The sequence below is a fragment of the Filicampus tigris genome, chromosome 17, assembly GCF_054856515.1.
Source record: "Filicampus tigris isolate MCC_2025a chromosome 17, RoL_Ftig_1.0, whole genome shotgun sequence".
In the NCBI taxonomy this organism is placed as follows: domain Eukaryota; kingdom Metazoa; phylum Chordata; class Actinopteri; order Syngnathiformes; family Syngnathidae; genus Filicampus; species Filicampus tigris.
In genome coordinates this window covers 15,366,410-15,386,986 of record NC_141233.1, presented here as the reverse complement: position 1 = coordinate 15,386,986, position 20,577 = coordinate 15,366,410, and the positions used below count along the sequence as shown (strand labels likewise).

Below are 20,577 nucleotides of genomic sequence, written 5' to 3'. Positions count from 1 at the left end.
CGGACCTAAAGCATATTAAAAAAAATAGTATGCAAACATGACACAAGGTAAATATTTTTGTAAAAAGAGAGGTAGCGGTCATAGCTCCAAATTGAAAAAAAGGGAAGGGGAAAAAAAAAAATCACCACTACCCTTTCCCCACCAGGGGGAGGCACACATCCAAATTCCCATCGATATCTTTCATTCAAACCCAACGGTTCGATTGTGTTTAATCGTCTGATCCATGCCCACAGAATTCGGCTCTTTTCCGGTGTCAATTGTATATAGTGTTTTATGTTAATTTATTGATTCCACTTGTACTCTGGCCTTTTTATTGTTCATTTGTAAAGTGCTTTGTTACAGCTCTAGCTGTTATGAAATGTGCTATATAAATAAAAATGTATTGTATTGTCGTTTACAATGATTTGTGGTAAAACTAATTCTTTGGCTCTGCATGTGTTCAGTCTGTTCCCGAAAGTGTCGCATAAAAACAAACCCTTATGATTCGTCTCTTGTACATGGCTGCTTGCTGTTGACATTTACTTCCACTTCCATGACTTACAAAAGTGTTTTTATTACAATGGCGTGCAACAAGTTGACAGCAGTGGTTGAACAAACCTTTTTTTTTTTCCGGGTTGTCTTTAAGTCTTCATTTTTGGTATATGTGTTTTGGTTTATTTTATTTTTGATGGCCCACAAGGCCAGGTAGATTGTCAACAAAAATGCAAGGAAATGAACTACAACAACAAAAACTTGTCCATTGTTAAAGCAAAAAAACAAAAAAAAAAAAAACAACAACACACATTTGAAAGTACCCGTCTATTTCGAGATTCCTCAAAATTAGCCGCTGAGAACTAGCATGGGCCAAGAATGATCTTTTTTTTCCCCTGTCATTTTGTTAAGTGCAGATATGAAAAGAGAAAAGGCCTATCTTCCAAATGAATCTTGGACCCAATCGTTTTGAAGGGTGTTTTGACGGGTATCTCTTTTTCTAATCGGTTGTGAAATGTTATTTTTCATCCGTCATTATTGACGCCTTTTGGCGGCTGTTTGGACACTATTGCACTCAACATGTTTCTAATCCCAGGTTGTTTGTTTTGCCTCGGTTAGGATTCATTTCAAATTCCCCCTGGGAACATAGAATGAGCCCACTGTGGTTCTCAGCGGCTCCAATTGCGAAAGTGATGCCGCCGTTTTGCACCGTCGTTGGATTCTTTGCAGGCCAGCAACTCAAAACACAAAACAAACAATTGCATGGAGACAAACACATGAATGTGTATGATGTATCCCAAAATAAGCGCTTCTTCCTCAATATGTACATTCCTACTAACTGAAATATTTGAACTTTTTTTTAATTTATTTTCCTTTTCCTTTTTTTTAAAATGTATTTATTTTAAACAGTCTCACATAAAAGCTTATGAGCTGGACTGTGACAAGCGCTGACGCCTTCAGACTTCATCTCCCGATGTTTCCTCCCCATGTGTTTCAAAGTCAAAGTTCTCTTCTCCTTTGCATACTCTTTTTTTTGTTTTTTTTTGTACATCCTTCGAAATCGGCATCGGCAAAGTGGCTGCGGTGCCTCAGTGGGGATAGCCGCTAGAATTCCAACGGTACCACGACCTGAAACACACAAGGAACATTGCGTTACTTCAAGTAATCCAATTACTGCATTCATTGTGACTAAATGTCGCGGTTGGGTGATTAGATTAGCGCCAAGTTAATACAAAAATCGTTTTTAAAGTAATTTCATTACAACAAAAAAGTTGCAGTAAGTCATTTATATATAGTTATTATGATAAAAAGCAGTACCTACTAAAGGGCATTCAATTAAATAAATTAATCATTAAAGCATTTATTTGGCTTTAACAAATAATATTGCCAAAACATATCAATTAACACTTCCTTGAAACCTTAATTTGAAACCCTAAATGGTATAATGGGCTGTGAACTTGTATAGCGCTTTTCTACCCCGAGATTGAAACTTCAAAACCCCAATTCTATTTTTAATACCTAACCCTACCTTGAAACCCTAACCCTAGTTTGAATCCCTAAGCCTACCTTGAAACCTTAACCCTAGTTCGAAAACCTACTTTGAAACTCTAATGCTACTTTGAAACCCTAACCCTATGTTGACACCTTAGTTTGAAACATAATCCTACTTTGAAACCCTACTTTGACATCTGAACACTACATTGAAACCCAAAGCCTAGTTTGAAACCCTAACCCTAGTTTGAAACCCTAACCCTACCTTGAAACCCTAACCCTAGTTTGAAACCCTGACCCTAATTTGAAACCCTAATCCTACCTTGAAACCCTAAACCTACCTTGAAACCCTAACCCTAGTTTGAAACCCTAACCCTAGTTTGAAACCCTAACCCTACCTTGAAACCCTAACCCTACCTTGAAACCCTAACCCTAGTTTGAAACCCTAGTTTGAAACCCTAACCCTAGTTTTAAACCCTAACCCTACCTTGAAACCCTAACCCTAGTTTGAAACCCTAACCCTACCTTGAAACCCTAACCCTACCTTGAAACCCTAACCCTACCTTGAAACCCTAACCCTACCTTAAAACCCTAACCCTACCTTGAAACCTTAACCCTAATTTGAAACCCTAACCCTAGTTTGAAACCCTAACCCTAGTTTGAAACCCTAACCCTAATTTGAAACCCTAACCCTAGTTGTAAAACCTAACCCTAATTTGAAACCCTAACCCTACCTTGAAACCCTAACCCTAGTTTGAAACCCTACTTTGAAACCCTAACCCTAGTATGAAACCCTAATTTGAAACCCTAACCCTAGTTTTAAACCCTACTTTGAATCCCTAACCCTAGTTTGAAACCCTAGTTTGAAACCCTAACCCTACTTTGAAACCCTAATTTGAAACCCTAACCCTAGTTTGAAACCCTAACCCTAGTTTGAAACCCTAGTTTAAAACCCTAACCCTAGTTTTGAACCCTAACCCTACCTTGAAACCCTAACCCTAGTTTGAAACCCTAACCCTACCTTGAAACCCTAACCCTACCTTGAAACCCTAACCCTACCTTGAAACCCTAACCCTACCTTAAAACCCTAACCCTACCTTGAAACCTTAACCCTAATTTGAAACCCTAACCCTAGTTTGAAACCCTAACCCTAGTTTGAAACCCTAACCCTAATTTGAAACCCTAACCCTAGTTGTAAAACCTAACCCTAATTTGAAACCCTAACCCTACCTTGAAACCCTAACCCTAGTTTGAAACCCTACTTTGAAACCCTAACCCTAGTATGAAACCCTAATTTGAAACCCTAACCCTAGTTTTAAACCCTACTTTGAATCCCTAACCCTAGATTGAAACCCTAGTTTGAAACCCTAACCCTACTTTGAAACCCTAATTTGAAACCCTAACCCTAGTTTGAAACCCTAACCCTAGTTTGAAACCCTAGTTTAAAACCCTAACCCTAGTTTTAAACCCTAACCCTACCTTGAAACCCTAACCCTAGTTTGAAACCCTAACCCTACCTTGAAACCCTAACCCTACCTTGAAACCCTAACCCTACCTTAAAACCCTAACCCTACCTTGAAACCTTAACCCTAATTTGAAACCCTAACCCTAGTTTGAAACCCTAACCCTAGTTTGAAACCCTAACCCTAATTTGAAACCCTAACCCAAGTTTTAAACCCTACTTTGAATCCCTAACCCTAGTTTGAAACCCTAGTTTGAAACCCTAACCCTACCTTGAAACCCTAACCCTACCTTGAAACCCTAAGCCTACCTTGAAACCCTAACCCTACCTTAAAACCCTAACCCTACCTTGAAACCTTAACCCTAATTTAAAACCCTAACCCTAGTTTGAAACCCTAACCCTAGTTTGAAACCCTAACCCTAATTTGAAACCCTAACCCTAGTTGTAAAACCTAACCCTAATTTGAAACCCTAACCCTACCTTGAAACCCTAACCCTAGTTTTAAACCCTACTTTGAATCCCTAACCCTAGTTTGAAACCCTAGTTTGAAACCCTAACCCTACTTTGAAACCCTAATTTGAAACCCTAACCCTAGTTTGAAACCCTAACCCTAGTTTGAAACCCTAGTTTAAAACCCTAACCCTAGTTTTAAACCCTAACCCTACCTTGAAACCCTAACCCTAGTTTGAAACCCTAACCCTACCTTGAAACCCTAACCCTACCTTGAAACCCTAACCCTACCTTGAAACCCTAACCCTACCTTAAAACCCTAACCCTACCTTGAAACCTTAACCCTAATTTGAAACCCTAACCCTAGTTTGAAACCCTAACCCTAGTTTGAAACCCTAACCCTAATTTGAAACCCTAACCCTAGTTGTAAAACCTAACCCTAATTTGAAACCCTAACCCTACCTTGAAACCCTAACCCTAGTTTGAAACCCTACTTTGAAACCCTAACCCTAGTATGAAACCCTAATTTGAAACCCTAACCCAAGTTTTAAACCCTACTTTGAATCCCTAACCCTAGTTTGAAACCCTAGTTTGAAACCCTAACCCTACTTTGAAACCCTAACCCTACCTTGAAACCCTAACCCTACCTTGAAACCCTAACCCTACCTTAAAACCCTAACCCTACCTTGAAACCTTAACCCTAATTTAAAACCCTAACCCTAGTTTGAAACCCTAACCCTAGTTTGAAACCCTAACCCTAATTTGAAACCCTAACCCTAGTTGTAAAACCTAACCCTAATTTGAAACCCTAACCCTACCTTGAAACCCTAACCCTAGTTTTAAACCCTACTTTGAATCCCTAACCCTAGTTTGAAACCCTAGTTTGAAACCCTAACCCTACTTTGAAACCCTAATTTGAAACCCTAACCCTAGTTTGAAACCCTAACCCTAGTTTGAAACCCTAGTTTAAAACCCTAACCCTAGTTTTAAACCCTAACCTTACCTTGAAACCCTAACCCTAGTTTGAAACCCTAACCCTACCTTGAAACCCTAACCCTACCTTGAAACCCTAACCCTACCTTAAAACCCTAACCCTACCTTGAAACCCTAACCCTAGTTTGAAACCCTAACCCTAATTTGAAACCCTAACCCTAGTTGTAAAACCTAACCCTAATTTGAAACCCTAACCCTACCTTGAAACCCTAACCCTAGTTTGAAACCCTACTTTGAAACCCTAACCCTAGTATGAAACCCTAATTTGAAACCCTAACCCAAGTTTTAAACCCTACTTTGAATCCCTAACCCTAGTTTGAAACCCTAGTTTGAAACCCTAACCCTACTTTGAAACCCTAATTTGAAACCCTAACCCTAGTTTAAAACCCTAACCCTAGTTTTAAACCCTAACCCTACCTTGAAACCCTAACCCTAGTTTGAAACCCTAACCCTGGTTTGAAACCCTAACCCTACTTTGAAACCCTAACCCAAGTTCGAAAACCTAACCCTACCTTGACACCTTAACCCTACTTTGAAACCCTAACCCTAGTTTGAAACCCTAACCCTACTTTGAAACCCTAACCCTAGTTTGAAACCCTAACCCTACCTTGAAACCCTAACCCTAGTTTGAAACCCTAACCTTACCTTGAAACCCTAACCCTACTTTGAAACCCTAATTTGAAACCCTAACCCTAGTTTGAAACCCTAATTTGAAACCCTAACCCTAGTTTTAAACCCTACTTTGAAACCCTAACCCTGGTTTGAAACCCTAGTTTGAAACCCTAACCCTACTTTGAAACCCTAATTTGAAACCCTAACCCTAGTTTGAAACCCTAATTTGAAACCCTAACCCTAGTTTTAAACCCTACTTTGAAACCCTAACCCTGGTTTGAAACCCTAGTTTGAAACCCTAACCCTACTTTGAAACCCTCATTTGAAACCCTAACCCTAGTTTGAAACCCTAACCCTACTTTGGAACCCTAACCCTAGTTTGAAACCCTAACCCTAATTTGAAACCCTAACCCTAGTTTGAAACCCTAATTAGAAACCCTAACCCTAGTTTGAAACCCTAACCCTAGTTTGAAACCCTAACCCTACCTTGAAACCCTAACCCTACCTTGAAACCCTAACCCTAGTTTGAAACCCTAACCCTAGTTTGAAACCCTAACCCTAGTTTGAAACCCTAACCCTACCTTGAAACCCTAACCCTAGTTTGAAACCCTAACCCTAGTTTGAAACCCTAACCCTACCTTGAAACCCTAACCCTAGTTTGAAACCCTAACCCTAGTTTGAAACCCTAGTTTGAAACCCTAACCCTACCTTGAAACCCTAACCCTAGTTTGAAACCCTAACCCTAGTTTGAAACCCTAACCCTACCTTGAAACCCTAACCCTAGTTTGAAACCCTAGTTTGAAACCCTAACCCTACTTTGAAACCCTAACCCTAGTTTGAAACCCTAACCCTACCTTGAAACCCTAACCCTAGTTTGAAACCCTAACCCTAGTTTGAAACCCTAACCCTAGTTGGAAAACCTAACCCTACCTTGAAACCCTAACCCTAGTTTGAAACCCTAACCCTACCTTGAAACCCTAACCCTAGTTTGAAACCCTAACCCTAATTTGAAACCCTAACCCTAGTTGTAAAACCTAACCCTAGTTGGAAACCCTAACCTTACCTTGAAACCCTAACCCTAGTTTGAAACCCTAACCCTACCTTGAAACCCTAACCCTAGTTTGAAACCCTAACCTTACCTTGAAACCCTAACCCTAGTTTGAAACCCTAACCCTACTTTGAAACCCTAACCCTACTTTGAAACCCTAATTTGAAACCCTAACCCTAGTTTGAAACCCTAATTTGAAACCCTAACCCTAGTTTGAAACCCTAACCCTGGTTTGAAACCCTAACCCTACCTTGAAACCCTAACCCTAGTTTGAAACCCTAACCCTAGTTTGAAACCCTAACCCTAGTTGGAAAACCTAACCCTAGTTTGAAACCCTAACCTTACCTTGAAACCCTAACCCTAGTTTGAAACCCTAACCCTAGTTTGAAACCCTAACCCTACTTTGAAACCCTAACCCTAATTTGAAACCCTAACCCTACCTTGAAACCCTAACCCTAGTTTGAAACCCTACTTTGAAACCCTAACCCTACTTTGAAACCCTAATTTGAAACCCTAACCCTAGTTTGAAACCCCAATTTGAAACCCTAACCCTAGTTTGAAACCCTAACCCTAGTTTGAAACCCTAATTTAAAACCCTAACCCTAGTTTCAAACCCTAACCCTACCTTGAAACCCTAACCCTAGTTTGAAACCCTAACCCTGGTTTGAAACCCTAACCCTACTTTGAAACCCTAACCCTACTTTGAAACCCTAACCCTAGTTTGAAACCCTAACCCTGGTTTGAAACCCTAACCCTACTTTGAAACCCTAACCCTACCTTGAAACCCTAACCCTAGTTTGAAACCCTACTTTGAAACCCTAACCCTACTTTGAAACCCTAATTTGAAACCCTAACCCTAGTTTGAAACCCTAACCCTACTTTGAAACCCTAACCCTACTTTGAAACCCTAATTTGAAACCCTAACCCTAGTTTGAAACCCTAATTTGAAACCCTTACCCTAGTTTGAAACCCTAACCCTACTTTGAAACCCTAACCCTACTTTGAAACCCTAATTTGAAACCCTAACCCTAGTTTGAAACCCTAATTTGAAACCCTAACCCTAGTTTGAAACCCTAACCCTGGTTTGAAACCCTAACCCTACCTTGAAACCCTAACCCTAGTTTGAAACCCTAACCCTAGTTTGAAACCCTAACCCTAGTTGGAAAACCTAACCCTAGTTTGAAACCCTAACCTTACCTTGAAACCCTAACCCTAGTTTGAAACCCTAACCCTAGTTTGAAACCCTAACCCTACTTTGAAACCCTAACCCTAATTTGAAACCCTAACCCTACCTTGAAACCCTAACCCTAGTTTGAAACCCTACTTTGAAACCCTAACCCTACTTTGAAACCCTAATTTGAAACCCTAACCCTAGTTTGAAACCCCAATTTGAAACCCTAACCCTAGTTTGAAACCCTAACCCTAGTTTGAAACCCTAATTTAAAACCCTAACCCTAGTTTCAAACCCTAACCCTACCTTGAAACCCTAACCCTAGTTTGAAACCCTAACCCTGGTTTGAAACCCTAACCCTACTTTGAAACCCTAACCCTACTTTGAAACCCTAACCCTAGTTTGAAACCCTAACCCTGGTTTGAAACCCTAACCCTACTTTGAAACCCTAACCCTACTTTGAAACCCTAACCCTAGTTCGAAAACCTAACCCTACCTTGACACCTTAACCCTACTTTGAAACCCTAACCCTAGTTTGAAACCCTAACCCTACTTTGAAACCCTAACCCTAGTTTGAAACCCTAACCCTACCTTGAAACCCTAACCCTACTTTGAAACGCTATCCCTAGTTTGAAACCCTAACCTTACCTTGAAACCTTAACCCTAGCTCGAAAACCTAACCCTAACTTGAAACCCTAACCCTAGTTTGAAACCCTAACCCTACTTTGAAACCCTAACCCTAGTTTGAAACCCTAACCCTACCTTGAAACCTTAACCGTAGTTCGAAACCCTAACCCTACTTTGAAACCCTAACTCTGTCTTGACACCTTACTTTGAAACATAATCCTACTTTGAAACCCTACTTTGACATCTGAACACTACCTTGAAACGTTAACCCTACTTTGAAACCCTAACCCAAGTTTGAAACCCTAACTCTACCTTGAAACCTTAATCCTAGTTTGAAAACCTACTTTGAAACTCTAATGCTACTTTGAAACCCTAACCCTATCTTGACACCTGACTTTGAAACATAGTCTTACTTGAGCCGTACTCACCCTGGAGTGCTGTAAGACGCCGGGTTGACGTGAGACGTTAACGAGGCCGAGGACATGGACATGCTGTCGGGGGAAACTTCCCGGCTCACGCAGGTCGGGGACGAACTGGAGGAAACTGCACAAAACAACCTCGACTTGTTAGAAAATCCAAATACGCGCGCATTATGTGACAAGACATCGTAAGTTACAAAGTAAGCACGTGCTCACCTCCGCCTGAAGCCAGCGGGCTGTACGATCGCGACATGGCGGCGGCCTACACCAAAAAAAAAAACAATTACAATGAATTGATCAATTCATTAAGATTTTCAAATATGTTCATTTTATTTTTTAAAAATTCAATGTAGAATTCACTCACATTAAAAAAAAAAAATCATTGTTAATAATTAATGTGACTCATTAATTAAACAATTGAAATACAAATAGATCATTTAAATAAAGTTTTTGAAAGCAAATTGAAAGAAATTAAATGAGTGTTTCTGATAATCAATTATTTGAATGTTAGAAATACAAAAATGGCGTATGTTTATTGTTTTTATTTTTATAATTCAGAATTAATTATAATTAATGAATCATTTATTTCAATAAAAACATTATACTGTTATTCTTATTTTTACATTCCTGAATAATTTAATCATATTTAATTAACCAATTATTAAAAAACAGTCAAAATAACATCTTTTTTTTCCATTTTTTATAATGACTTTTGTAACACTTAAAGTACTTAATTTGAAAAAATCATTTTACCATTTATAATTTAATCACAACTATCTATTTCATTAAAAAAAATATTTGACAACACCATAATAGCTTTCCTTTTGACTATTTATCATGAATTTCATTTTAAGTAATGAACATATTATTCAATTTTTTAAAAATGCACAATTGTTGATTTGACTACGATTTGTGTATTTTATCATTTAGGACAAATCAGTGAACAAAGTATTGACTGAACTATCAGCTGACGGGAGCAAAAAAAAAAAAAAAAAAAAGGCAACAAATGTGAGAGCGGCGACTGACCATCCTGGAGTTGTAGCTCTGCGTCTTGACGGGCAAACTGGTGACCGGGCAGTAGATCCTCTTCTCCTTCTGGCGCCGGTTGCAGAACCAAACCCGGACCACCTCCTTCTCCATACCGAGCTGCTCCGAGATCAGCGTGATCTCCTCCGAGTTGGGCTTGGGGTTCTGCAAAGTCACAAGACGGCCCGCCGTTTCGCTGCCTTAACTGCGCTCCAAAAGTGAAGGCGGCGGGTTTCGCCAACATTTCAGGAGGAAACGCTCCAATGCAGACTTGTGGGAATAATATCGTCGCAGTTTGTGTCGCAATTGATGTCACGTGAAAGTGGAGCTTCAACGGAAATAAAAAAATCTTATTGGAAGGAGCGAGACTGTTTTGAGAACTAAATTGTCTCTCCCGAGGCGTGATATCGTGCGCCAGCTTGGCCGAGGCGGCGACTCACGTCGAGGAAGCGCTTCTCCAGCGTCAGCTTGATGTTGGTCTCAATGCTGGTCCTCTTTTTGCGCTTGCGTCCGTAGCCCTCCATCAGCGGCGGCAGCGAAGCGGCGCTGCTCATGCAGTCCGAAGGGGAGTTCTCTGAAAGTTACCAAAGACGACTCAAATTGTTGACGGGAGTCGCAACATTTTGACATTCATAGAATTCGATTGTTTAATAAATACAAATGTGAACGGGATGTATTAAAAAAAAAAAAAAAAAAAAAAAATCGTGCTTAATAATTGTAACTCAGTCGCTGTAACTAATTGTAAATGAAATGAATGTAACAGAGTAAATGTAACTAAGTTAAGATTACTGCAACTATAAGTGCAACTAAGTAACAGGGACTCAGTAACTACGATTAACTGTAACTAAATAGCTGAGACTGAGTAAGTAAGTAACTACTGTAACGAAGGAGGTGTAACCAAGTAATGAAAGCAAGGTAAAGTAAGCAAAAAAAGGTCCAAAAAAGCCTACAAGAACAACTTCACCACATTATCTGAACTGTTCATTTTTCAGTTTCAAATTAATTTGCAATCAATTTGTACAGGTTACAGGTAACTTCTTTTTTTTTTTTAAGTGATTTGACATTGGCCTTATTTTATTTTATTTTTTTAAATCCTAAACCGGGCATTGGAAGTGTGTGTGTGTGTGTGTGTGCGCGGACTTTGAATAACGGCAGCAGGCGACCTGGCGGCGCTCTACCTGCGTCACTCAGCCACTTCTCCAGCAGAGGTTTGAGCTTGCACATGTTCTTGAAGCTCAAGTTGAGCGCCTCGAAGCGGGAAATGGTGGTCTGGCTGAAGTCGTTGCCGTAGAGCTTGCCCATGGCCAGGCCCACGTCGCCCTGGAAGGCGTCACGCGCCGGCGTCACAAGCGGGCGTTTTCCTTTCCGCAGGGCGGCCGGCCGGCGCTTACCTGCGTGAAGCCCAGTTTGATGCGTCTCTGCTTGAAGGCCTTGGCAAACTGCTCCAGCTCCTCCAGGTCGCTGGGTTCTTCCTGGGGCGGGACGGACATGTGTTTGGCCATCTGCAGGTGGGACATGTCCATGTGGTTGTCCATCGACGAGCCCACCAGGCCCGAGCGACTCATCGCCTGCGACGCAAACACGATTTCGCTCAGATTTGCACGGATCCATTTTTCATTCATGAGTCGGGAAGTGGCTAGGCCGGAACGTTTGGCAAGTGAAGCGGGGTGCACCCCGGGCTCCTGACTTTGGACTTTATCCATATGTTCAACGTTACATTGGAGTAGTTACAAGCTACTTGAAGCTTATTAAGTAAACAAAAGCGAAAAAAAACCCGAGAAAAAAAAAAAAAAGTCTTTCCATGTGGTCTTGCGTCCATGTCATGACGAGCTTTTTGGTAACGGGCCCACTGAGGTCGAGGTTCAAATGATTCATGACACGTTTTCCCTGAAAAAGTAACTCGGTTACTTAAACTGATGACTTGATTTTAACTCCGTCTAAAAAAAAAAAAAAAAAAAAAAAAAGGGAAATTATTGAGTGCCAGCCAGTTTAGCGCATTGTGACTGATCTTTCAAGGTTCCCATAATGTTGTGTTTTATGACTGTCCTTTTCCCTCTATAAAATACTACCAACAACAAAAATGTGCTTTTGATTGAAAAATAATACACAGTGTATACAGCATGAAAATCGCCATGGTAATGATTTTACATTCGACAAACATTATAAACTATTCGCACGCTATTTAGTAGTAGTAGTATTTAGTAGTGTGTGTGCGCATGTGTGTATCGTTTAAAAACAAAAAAAAAAAAAAAAAAAAGGGTAAAACTACAATGACTTAACTCCAAAAGCCACAGCAACTCAAGGTGCCATTAGTTGGCGAGGATACGAATCATATTTGGACGGATCTACTGGAGCGTTTTCATGTGAATTCCTTGCCACCATCAATCTGATCTTGTTCAAGTTCCCCCCCAAAAGACTTTTAAGATGCCGCAATCTGGGCTCATCAAATGTTGCCGTGCCAGATCCATACCTTTGACATATTTGATTAGACAAATTCTCGTCATCTTAGTTAATTTGTAGTCTCCACCATCTTATCATCTGACATCTATGTACAATATGTCGAGCTTTGTTTGTACAGATGCGCCCCCCTCGTGTACATGGGGGTGGGGGGGGTGGGGGGGGGGGGGGCACACCCCAGCAATTTACCTGCGGCGCCAAAGCCAGGCCGGGCTGATGTTGCAGGAGACCGTTCTGGTTCTGCCCCGGAAGGGACATCAGGTTCTGCTGCAGAAGAGCTACGGTGACAGGCAAGAACCAGATTCTGGTCAGATGGCCGGACTCAGCATAGACTAGTGGCGACATTTTGAGTAGCGGCGGCGGTCACCTTGGTGACTGGGGGGGTTCTGGGACAGCAGGAAGGGGGACGGAGATGTCAGGTGAGACGGCGGCATCAGGACCAACTGCTGCATACTGTGCAGGGACGTCAGGTCCTGATCGCCACGGCAACAGTCAGGGGCCAATACATGCAGAGGTTTTCCGATGGATCCGCCCGTCTCATTTCGAATCATTTCCTCTTACCCCGGTCATGTGAGAAGCGTGCATGGGAGGACTCTGGGTCAAGTGACATGTCTTCAGCGAGGAACTCAGGTGGGACGAGTCGTTGATGTCCTCGATCTTTATCTGCAACGAGCGCCCCCGCCCCAAAAAAAAAAAAAAAAAAAAAAAAAAGTGACAAATCTTATTAAAAGTACGGTGTGTGCTTGTAGGTCACGATGGTGCACGCAACGCAGTTCTGCGTGTGTGTTTGTGTGTGTGTATTCGCTCACTCCAGGACCAGTTTGGTCGCTAAACAAGATACAACGAGTGACAGACTCCCTCCCCTTGGGCGAGCCACTATGCAAATAGACACACACACGCACACACACACACACACACACACACACACACCACCCTCACTACCCACAGCACCCCATGAAAGCTGTGGCACTTCCTGGGATGGGGGAAAAAAAAAAAAAAAAAAAAAACAAACACGTGGAAACAAAAAGTCCCCGCTGCCAAAAAAAAAAAAAAAGTGTTTGGCGAAGTATCCAAATAGCTGCAAACTATTTGAGATGATTCAGGAGTGCTGAGAGGCGGAGGAGAAGAGAGTCATTATTGACATGGGGGGTGTGGTGGGCAGGGGTATCGTGCTGATTGGGGGGGGGGGGCTATTGGCGCTGGTTGGTCATGAGGATGTCCCAAAAAAAAATAAATAAATAAATAAAAGTCTGTTTAAGAATTCTTGGGTAAAGCCAATAACAAGGACGCTTAGCTTGAACGGCTTTCTCAAGTTCTTGCTCTCAAGTCAAAGCAAAAAAATAAAAAAAAACACGACAGCTCATAGCTTGAAAAAGCCAAAAGTCGAGTCACTCGTATCTCAAGGCACCACTGTATCGCAAACCACCCCATAATCAAGGGCTCCAATGGGATTTTAAATGAATATTTAAAAACACAAATATTCATATCCATATTTAACTATTTTCATTAATTTAAGTTGATTGCTATGTTTGCTGTCAGAAAAAAAAAAAGAAACATTAAATCGGTGATTAATTTTTATTTGCCAGACAATCAAAAGCCTCATTAAGAAAAATGAATATGAATTATCAGTGACTTACTTGTCGGTGGAATCCGATTCCTTTTTGCTCTGAAAGGACAAGAAGAGAGTAAACGTGATTAAAATGTCATATTTCGTCTCCTCTCCACATCTTTAATACAAGAAAGAAATGATGCCTTCACAAAATAATAACGTTGACTGACACTAACCAACAGAAGTGGCCGATAAGGGACTGTAAGGTCGAAGCTGTAATCGTTGTTGTTGCGCCTCTGAGTGGTGTTGTATGATCTGTTTCGATGTGTTGATGTTCCGTGTTAAAGTAGCAATTGTCTTAACCTGTCTGTGCCGTTTCGCATTATGTTAGCATGACGTTAGTGGACGTTAGCTTGTTTGGCCATTTTAGAGTTTGAATAGACGATACTTCATCAATGCTAATTTGCGTTAGCTTGTCTATGGTGTTTTGTATTATGTTAGCATTAGCTAGTGGACTTTTGTTAGTTTGGTGGAACATTTCTGAGTTCCAATAGGCAATATTTAAAGGTTTGTAATTACTGTAACATCAGTGCTAGTTACCATTAGCTTGTCTATGGTGTTTTTTATTACATTAGCATGAAGCTAGCAGACTTTCGTTAGTTTGGTGGAACACTTTGGTGGTTAATTAAATATACAATAGTTATAGGTTTATAATTACTGTAATATCAATGCTAATTTATACTAGCTTGTCTATGGTGTTTTGTGTTATGTTAGCTTCAAGCTAGCAGACTTCCCTTAGTTTGGTGGGACATTTTGGCGTTGAAGTATACAATGTTAAATTTATTTAGTTCCATTTGTCAGTTACTCGTAAACATCAAGTGGAAGTGACAAATAAGCAAGCAAGCTCGGCCTCATATTTGGAGAACTATTCAAACAAGAGTGTTCTTTTCTCGGTAAAGTTATTTACAATTTTTTTTTTTATGTGGTCTGTCAATGTCATGAAATTTCCCGCAGGTGGGTGGTTCTATTGGATCTTAATGGGATAGTGCAGTTGTATTCAAGGTTGCGCCCAGTGTTGCTTGAAATGCAAGTGATTTTGCATAATTGTAAGGCAGACTTGACTTGAACTCACACACACACACACACACACACACACAGACGTAAACACAAGACACAGTTCACAGTGTGCGAGGATGCTGACGGACGAGGAGGAGAGTTCATGGGTGTGTCGCCATTTGAATGTCAAATGGAGCGCTCTATACATGCGTGTGAGTGTGAGATGAGAGAGAGAGGAGACACACTAACATCACATCATGCAAATACACTTCCAACTCCAACACAAGACCACTCGCCCCCACCGACGCTAATGCACCCCCCCCCCCCCTCCACCCGCCCTGAGGACAAGCAGCCCAGATGGCAAAGTTCCAGTATGAAAATGACCGTGAAATGCAAATTTGACTCTGAGCAGGGCGAACTTCAACACATACACACACTCATGGGGGGAAAAAAAAAAAAAAAAAAAAAACCACCACTCTTTTTGGTATAGTTCACCTGGCGTTCTCAAATGTTATGAAGGAAAAAAAATAAATAAATAAAAAAAGATCACTTCTTACTCATTTACATCAATATACTTCTGAGTCATTCAAAGCACGGTTGCCAAAACAAATTACAAAATACAAAGGTACTTCTTCAAAAAATTAGATTAAATGGTGAATGAACTAATACCATTGTCCAGTCCTATTTTTTTAATGAAGTGCCCAAAGGGACATACTACAGTGATTTTTAAATAAATATGAAAAAATATATATTAAAAATTACATTCAGAATATTTATATGTATTGTTTGTTTGCGGCTTTCAGGAGTTAAACAAATATGGGGAATAGCATAATATAACATTTAAAATATGTTTTATTTTATTTGAACGCCATTGTATTTAATCATTAAAAAAAAAAAATACTGAACTGCACTTCTGTCAAGCTCGCTTAAGGAAGAAATGACCATAACTGTATTTTAGAAAGTACTTTTTTTTGCATCAGATTTTCAATACATTTCAAATCAGTACAATAAAAGAAAATAAGTCACTTCTGGGAAAGAAGATGCAAATAATCATGATACGTTTAGAAAGATTTTTTTCTAAATCTTTGCATCATATTTTCAAAGGAATTTAGTGAGGCTCTCAAATGATTTTATTATAAAAAGCTGACAGTAAAAAGACTTCATTTCATTGGTTGTCATGGCGTGATATAATTTAATGTTTGCCTTGTGAAGAAGAACCACATTTAAATTAGTATAAGAAACAACATTAAAAATGAATATTAAAATCGATGACTTTGGATAACGCTGGTTTAAATAAATATGAATTTATTATTGTGACATCTATTTCAAATGACACAATGGCAACTAAAACGAGATTAGTATTTTTTTTTTTAATGCAAAAATTCCTACTTTGAAAAATATTGATTCAAGTGAAACGTTTCCACATGATCATTGTAGTAATTTTTTCCCCGACCAAACGCACGGACTAAGGCTCTAAATTCCGTGAATCAACACTAGAGCAAAAAATTGCTTGGAAAGGACTACATTCGCCTCGCGCTTATTTGAAAGATTCTTACGTTCCAGCTCTGGATGGGTGTGGCTGCTTATCTGAATAAGTATTTATTCATGTATATATCTCAGAATGACAACACGCCTTTGCTAGAAGGGTTACAATTAAGATGAAATATTTACCAAAAAAAAAAACAAACGCAAACATTCTGATCAAAGGCGGGAACTCCATTAGCCTGAAAAGAAAAAATATTTGGAAAAACATCAATCCAATCCAGCCAGCCTTCACTCCAGGCGAGGGCTGGCACCTTTTTTGCGATTCTCTAATTATGTGGGGAGAAGAAGAATACATATTTGTTCTTCCAAACAGCTTTGGGAGCAGAGGGCTCCATGCAGACCTCGGCAGGGTCCGTATTCAACATCTTAAGCTCGAAGTACGACTACCATTTTTGTCCTTACTAGTAACGCCATTCAGCGCACTCGTAGACCGATCGGGTCATGCGTTTGCCACAACTAGTTCCACTTCTAGCTTAATAGCTTTCCGTATCAAGGAGACAGAATGAATGCCGAAAAGACTTCAACCTCAAGGATAGAGAATAAATCCTGCAATGCTTTTTGTATCCTTGATATTGACTACCACAAATGCTCAAACAAATTCAATTTTGTTCATGCAAATTGATATACGTATATCTATATCTATATCTATATATATATATATATATATATATATATATATATATATGTTACGTTTTATTTACATCCTGGAGCATTTGACTCACTTTGCAGTCAAAGAGTCACTGTCACAAAGACAGACTTTGACGTAGTTTTACTTTAAAACCTTGCTCGATGGCTCATTGGAGAAATCCAAACCAATTTGCGCACTTTGCAAAGACAAATTCAAATGCCTTACCATATTACTTGTACGTCTTTGGTGTGTCGTTCAACAGTTGTATTTTACGGGATAAGAATTGTACTTAAGGATCACAGAGAGCTAGTGGAACAATCTTTGAATCAAAATATACTAAAATATATTTATTTTTTTTCCACATTAAGTCCAAGATTTTTCCTTAAGGAAATATCTTTTCCAAGCTTTGTAAAAAAAAAATTGTAACTGAAAAATATGATTATAATCGCGATCAATTATTGAAAATTTTGCGATTAATTTGGTAAAAAAATGTAATCGCTTTACAGCACTAATATATATATATATATATATATATATATATATATATATATATATATATATATATATATATATATATATATATATATGCATATGTATACATATATATTTGTGCCATTATAAAAATTCTACTCGTTAACATCCAGCAATTCACTAGCAATACTAGCAGTGCGCAAATGTCAGCTGGAGCACACTTGCCTCTAGTAACGTGCAGTTGTCATTCTACTAGTCTGTTGAATTGTCTTACTAGTGGGGGCAGAGAGTTTACTAGTACGTGGACCTGCTCAAATGGGTTTCTATAAAGTGGGTGCACAACAGTTTTTTTTTTGTTTTTTTTTAATCTTTTAACGATTGTGAATGAAATGGATCCCAGTGACCACTCCAATCATATATGCATATGTTATGCATATAAGAATAGAAATGTCGATTCCACATCCACTCTCTTTGTAAGACTGAGGATTTGACTCGTTTGTCGGTAATTAGTACTAAAACAATGTTGTTGTTTTTTGTTTTTTTTTTTACTCCCCAACACGCGCACACTGGGCCATTGTTAGAAAGGAAGTTCTGCATTTCTGTTGACAGTTCCCATTTATTGTTTTGTTTTTTGTTGCCGTCCTCGGGCGCAAGGCAGCCGGCATTTCTCAGCAAATAAGCCCCAGGGCCATCCTGGTATGGCGACCAACTGCCACTGTACACACACACGCACACACAAACGCACGCATGCATGCAGAGTTCTCCACGGGTCAACGGGATCCTTGTTTGGAACAGAACACGAAGCTTCCCACATTTATTTATTGGGCCTTCATTCAAAGATGGCCACATTTTTGGATGATGTCAACCCCATATACAGTACCGTGTTATATGTTAGCATTACGCTAGCCCACTTTGCTTTGACATATCATATATCTCTATAGTTGTGATGGTTGAACTTTTTAAAATTTGGACAACTGAAATGTTTTTGTCTTTTTTAAATTTCACATTAGCCCGCCTATCGTGTTTTGCATTACATGCTAAGCTAGTGGACTTTTGTTAAATGAAGTTATGTGTTTTGGTGAAATATCTTGCTGTTTTAATACACAATGATTAATTCTTTTTAGAAAAAATTATTTCATGAGTCTGTTTTACAGTAAACCTGAACTGGAACTGACACAAACACTTGAAGCAATTACACTATGCTCCTTTTTGCAGATTTTTCTTTTCATTTCTGCAAAGTGATGTTATATGATAGTCTCCCATTCCTTGACAACGAGGAATACCGAGACACGGAGGATTACTTGACGAATACTTTGAAACATGGGCTTCAGTAAGTTTAAGTGTGTTTTGTTACAGTTAAATGTTAAATGTTTCAAGCGTGCAGGATTTTCATCTCTCACTACATCCTCACGGTAAGCACTCGAGAAACCAATTCACCTGCTATCACTACTTTTTAATTGAATCTGCCTGTGAGGTGTCTACAAACAAACACCTTGCCCACTTATTTAAAATGAAAATTGCCTTCATAAATAAAACGGTTAAACAGCATGCAAAAATTACCGCGAAAATAAATCACAGATTTTGCAACAGCGCTGATCATTTATTGCACGGAGGCAATTTCACACCATTATATGTATACTGTATATATGTATCTATATATCTCTATGTATGTGTATGTATATATATGTATATATATATATATATATATATATATATATATATATACACTAGTACATGCAAATAGTACATATATATATATATTTATATATACGCACGACATTTACTACATAGGCACACATTTACTGTACATATACACATACTGTTACACTTAAGAAATATATTGAAATGTATAATCATATAAATCATTCAGTTGTTTTTAATTACTGTTATTTATACATTTTCATTTTGAGGTTTTATGTTAGCTAATAAAGCGTCTGACTGACTCTCAGATGCCATTCAAGTCCCTTTTATACAACCCCAAATGGATGAATCGTCCCAAGTCTTAGTGACTCTCCTGAATCATCCTAATCAATAAGTAATTAATCTCATGAATCATGCAGATAAACAATCAAGATGTTTAGGATAGAGAGTAGAACATGGCCTCACTTGTCTGCTCCGCCTGAGTGTCCGACTGCTCCGGAGTGTCTGCGCTCATCTTCCTGACCTGCGATGACAAAACACAATTCAGCTGATTTTCCTACACCATATTGGCAGGACAACGCTCAGGAAAATCACCTCCGCGTTATTCTAATGAGCCCTCGCCGCCACCACCACCACCACCACATAATGTGCTGCTTATAATATTCATCGAAGGAGAATCCCAGCAAAGCATATCAAAAGGATTTTTTTTGGAGGGGGGGGTGCGGCGGGGGGGCGACTTACCTGAAGTGGCTGCTTAGTGATGCAAGAATGCAGAATCCGTCGGTACTACTGCTACTTATATGGCTTTGGCATTTTCCAGAGTGGAGGAAGGCTCACCTGTGCAGCGGCGCTTGTACACCGGTTGCCCGAGAGGCTCATTTGCATACTTCGTCGCGCGTCCTATCGCGCTCTGCACGCTTTGCATAAAACAACAATGAGGCCTACTGCGAAAGCACACACTCAAAAGTCTCACAGCTAGCGCCTTCTGTGTGGGAAGAACATGACAAGTTGTTGAGAAGTTATTCGGCGTTCTGGCAAAAGTCCATTTGTGACCATCGGAAGTCGCAAAAGTACTTGTGTGCTGTACTTAAGTACAGATATTCCAAAAATGTATATTCGTTTCCACATTTACCTTTAACATGTCAAGAATGGAGTTAGAGCACTCGAGTTGGCAGTGGCCACTATTTTTCCCCCCATTCTTGGTTGTTTTTTCTGTCTTTTTTTTTTTTTTTTTTTTTTTACTGTTGGGCAATTTTTATCATTATTTTTTCTTCTTTCATGTTTTATTTTTTAAAGATTAAAAACAGCGCATTGAGAGCAGAAATAATCATGCTCCATGAAACCTGCCCAGCAACAAGTGACAGCCGCATTCATTCTTTTTCTGTGCCCTAAAGATCTTGCTTAGCAATAAGTCACATTAACAAAGTTTGAAAATAAATCAAGTATGAGGGTAAACCAAA

General features: G+C 39.5%; 1 protein-coding gene across 1 annotated transcript; it reads right to left on the bottom strand.

The window, feature by feature from the left end:
- Nucleotides 1–533: 533 nt before the first annotated feature.
- On the bottom strand, nucleotides 534–20,426 carry pou2f3 (POU class 2 homeobox 3). Its single transcript, XM_086013192.1, has 13 exons — nucleotides 19,859–20,426; nucleotides 19,583–19,640; nucleotides 13,865–13,893; nucleotides 12,789–12,890; nucleotides 12,595–12,700; nucleotides 12,417–12,505; nucleotides 11,162–11,338; nucleotides 10,949–11,090; nucleotides 10,211–10,344; nucleotides 9,771–9,935; nucleotides 8,961–9,006; nucleotides 8,754–8,868; nucleotides 534–1,599 (listed from the first exon to the last, which is right to left on the bottom strand). The coding sequence occupies exons 2-13, from the start codon at nucleotides 19,629–19,631 to the stop codon at nucleotides 1,560–1,562; spliced, it is 1,194 nt and encodes a 397-aa protein (XP_085869318.1). The 5' UTR covers nucleotides 19,632–19,640; nucleotides 19,859–20,426; the 3' UTR covers nucleotides 534–1,559.
- Between the last annotated feature and the right edge of the window lie 151 nt (nucleotides 20,427–20,577).

Bases quoted from the DNA above. Each gene is read 5' to 3' on its own strand.
- pou2f3 (XM_086013192.1), bottom strand. From the start codon at position 19,631: ATGAGCGCAGACACTCCGGAGCAGTCGGACACTCAGGCGGAGCAGACA. The intron at 11,339-12,416 runs GTAAATTGCTGG...TTTGCGTCGCAG, and splicing joins GCCTGGCTTTGGCGCCGCAG to GCGATGAGTCGCTCGGGCCT. The intron at 10,345-10,948 runs GTAGAGCGCCGC...GGTAACTTTCAG, and splicing joins GAAGTGGCTGAGTGACGCAG to AGAACTCCCCTTCGGACTGC.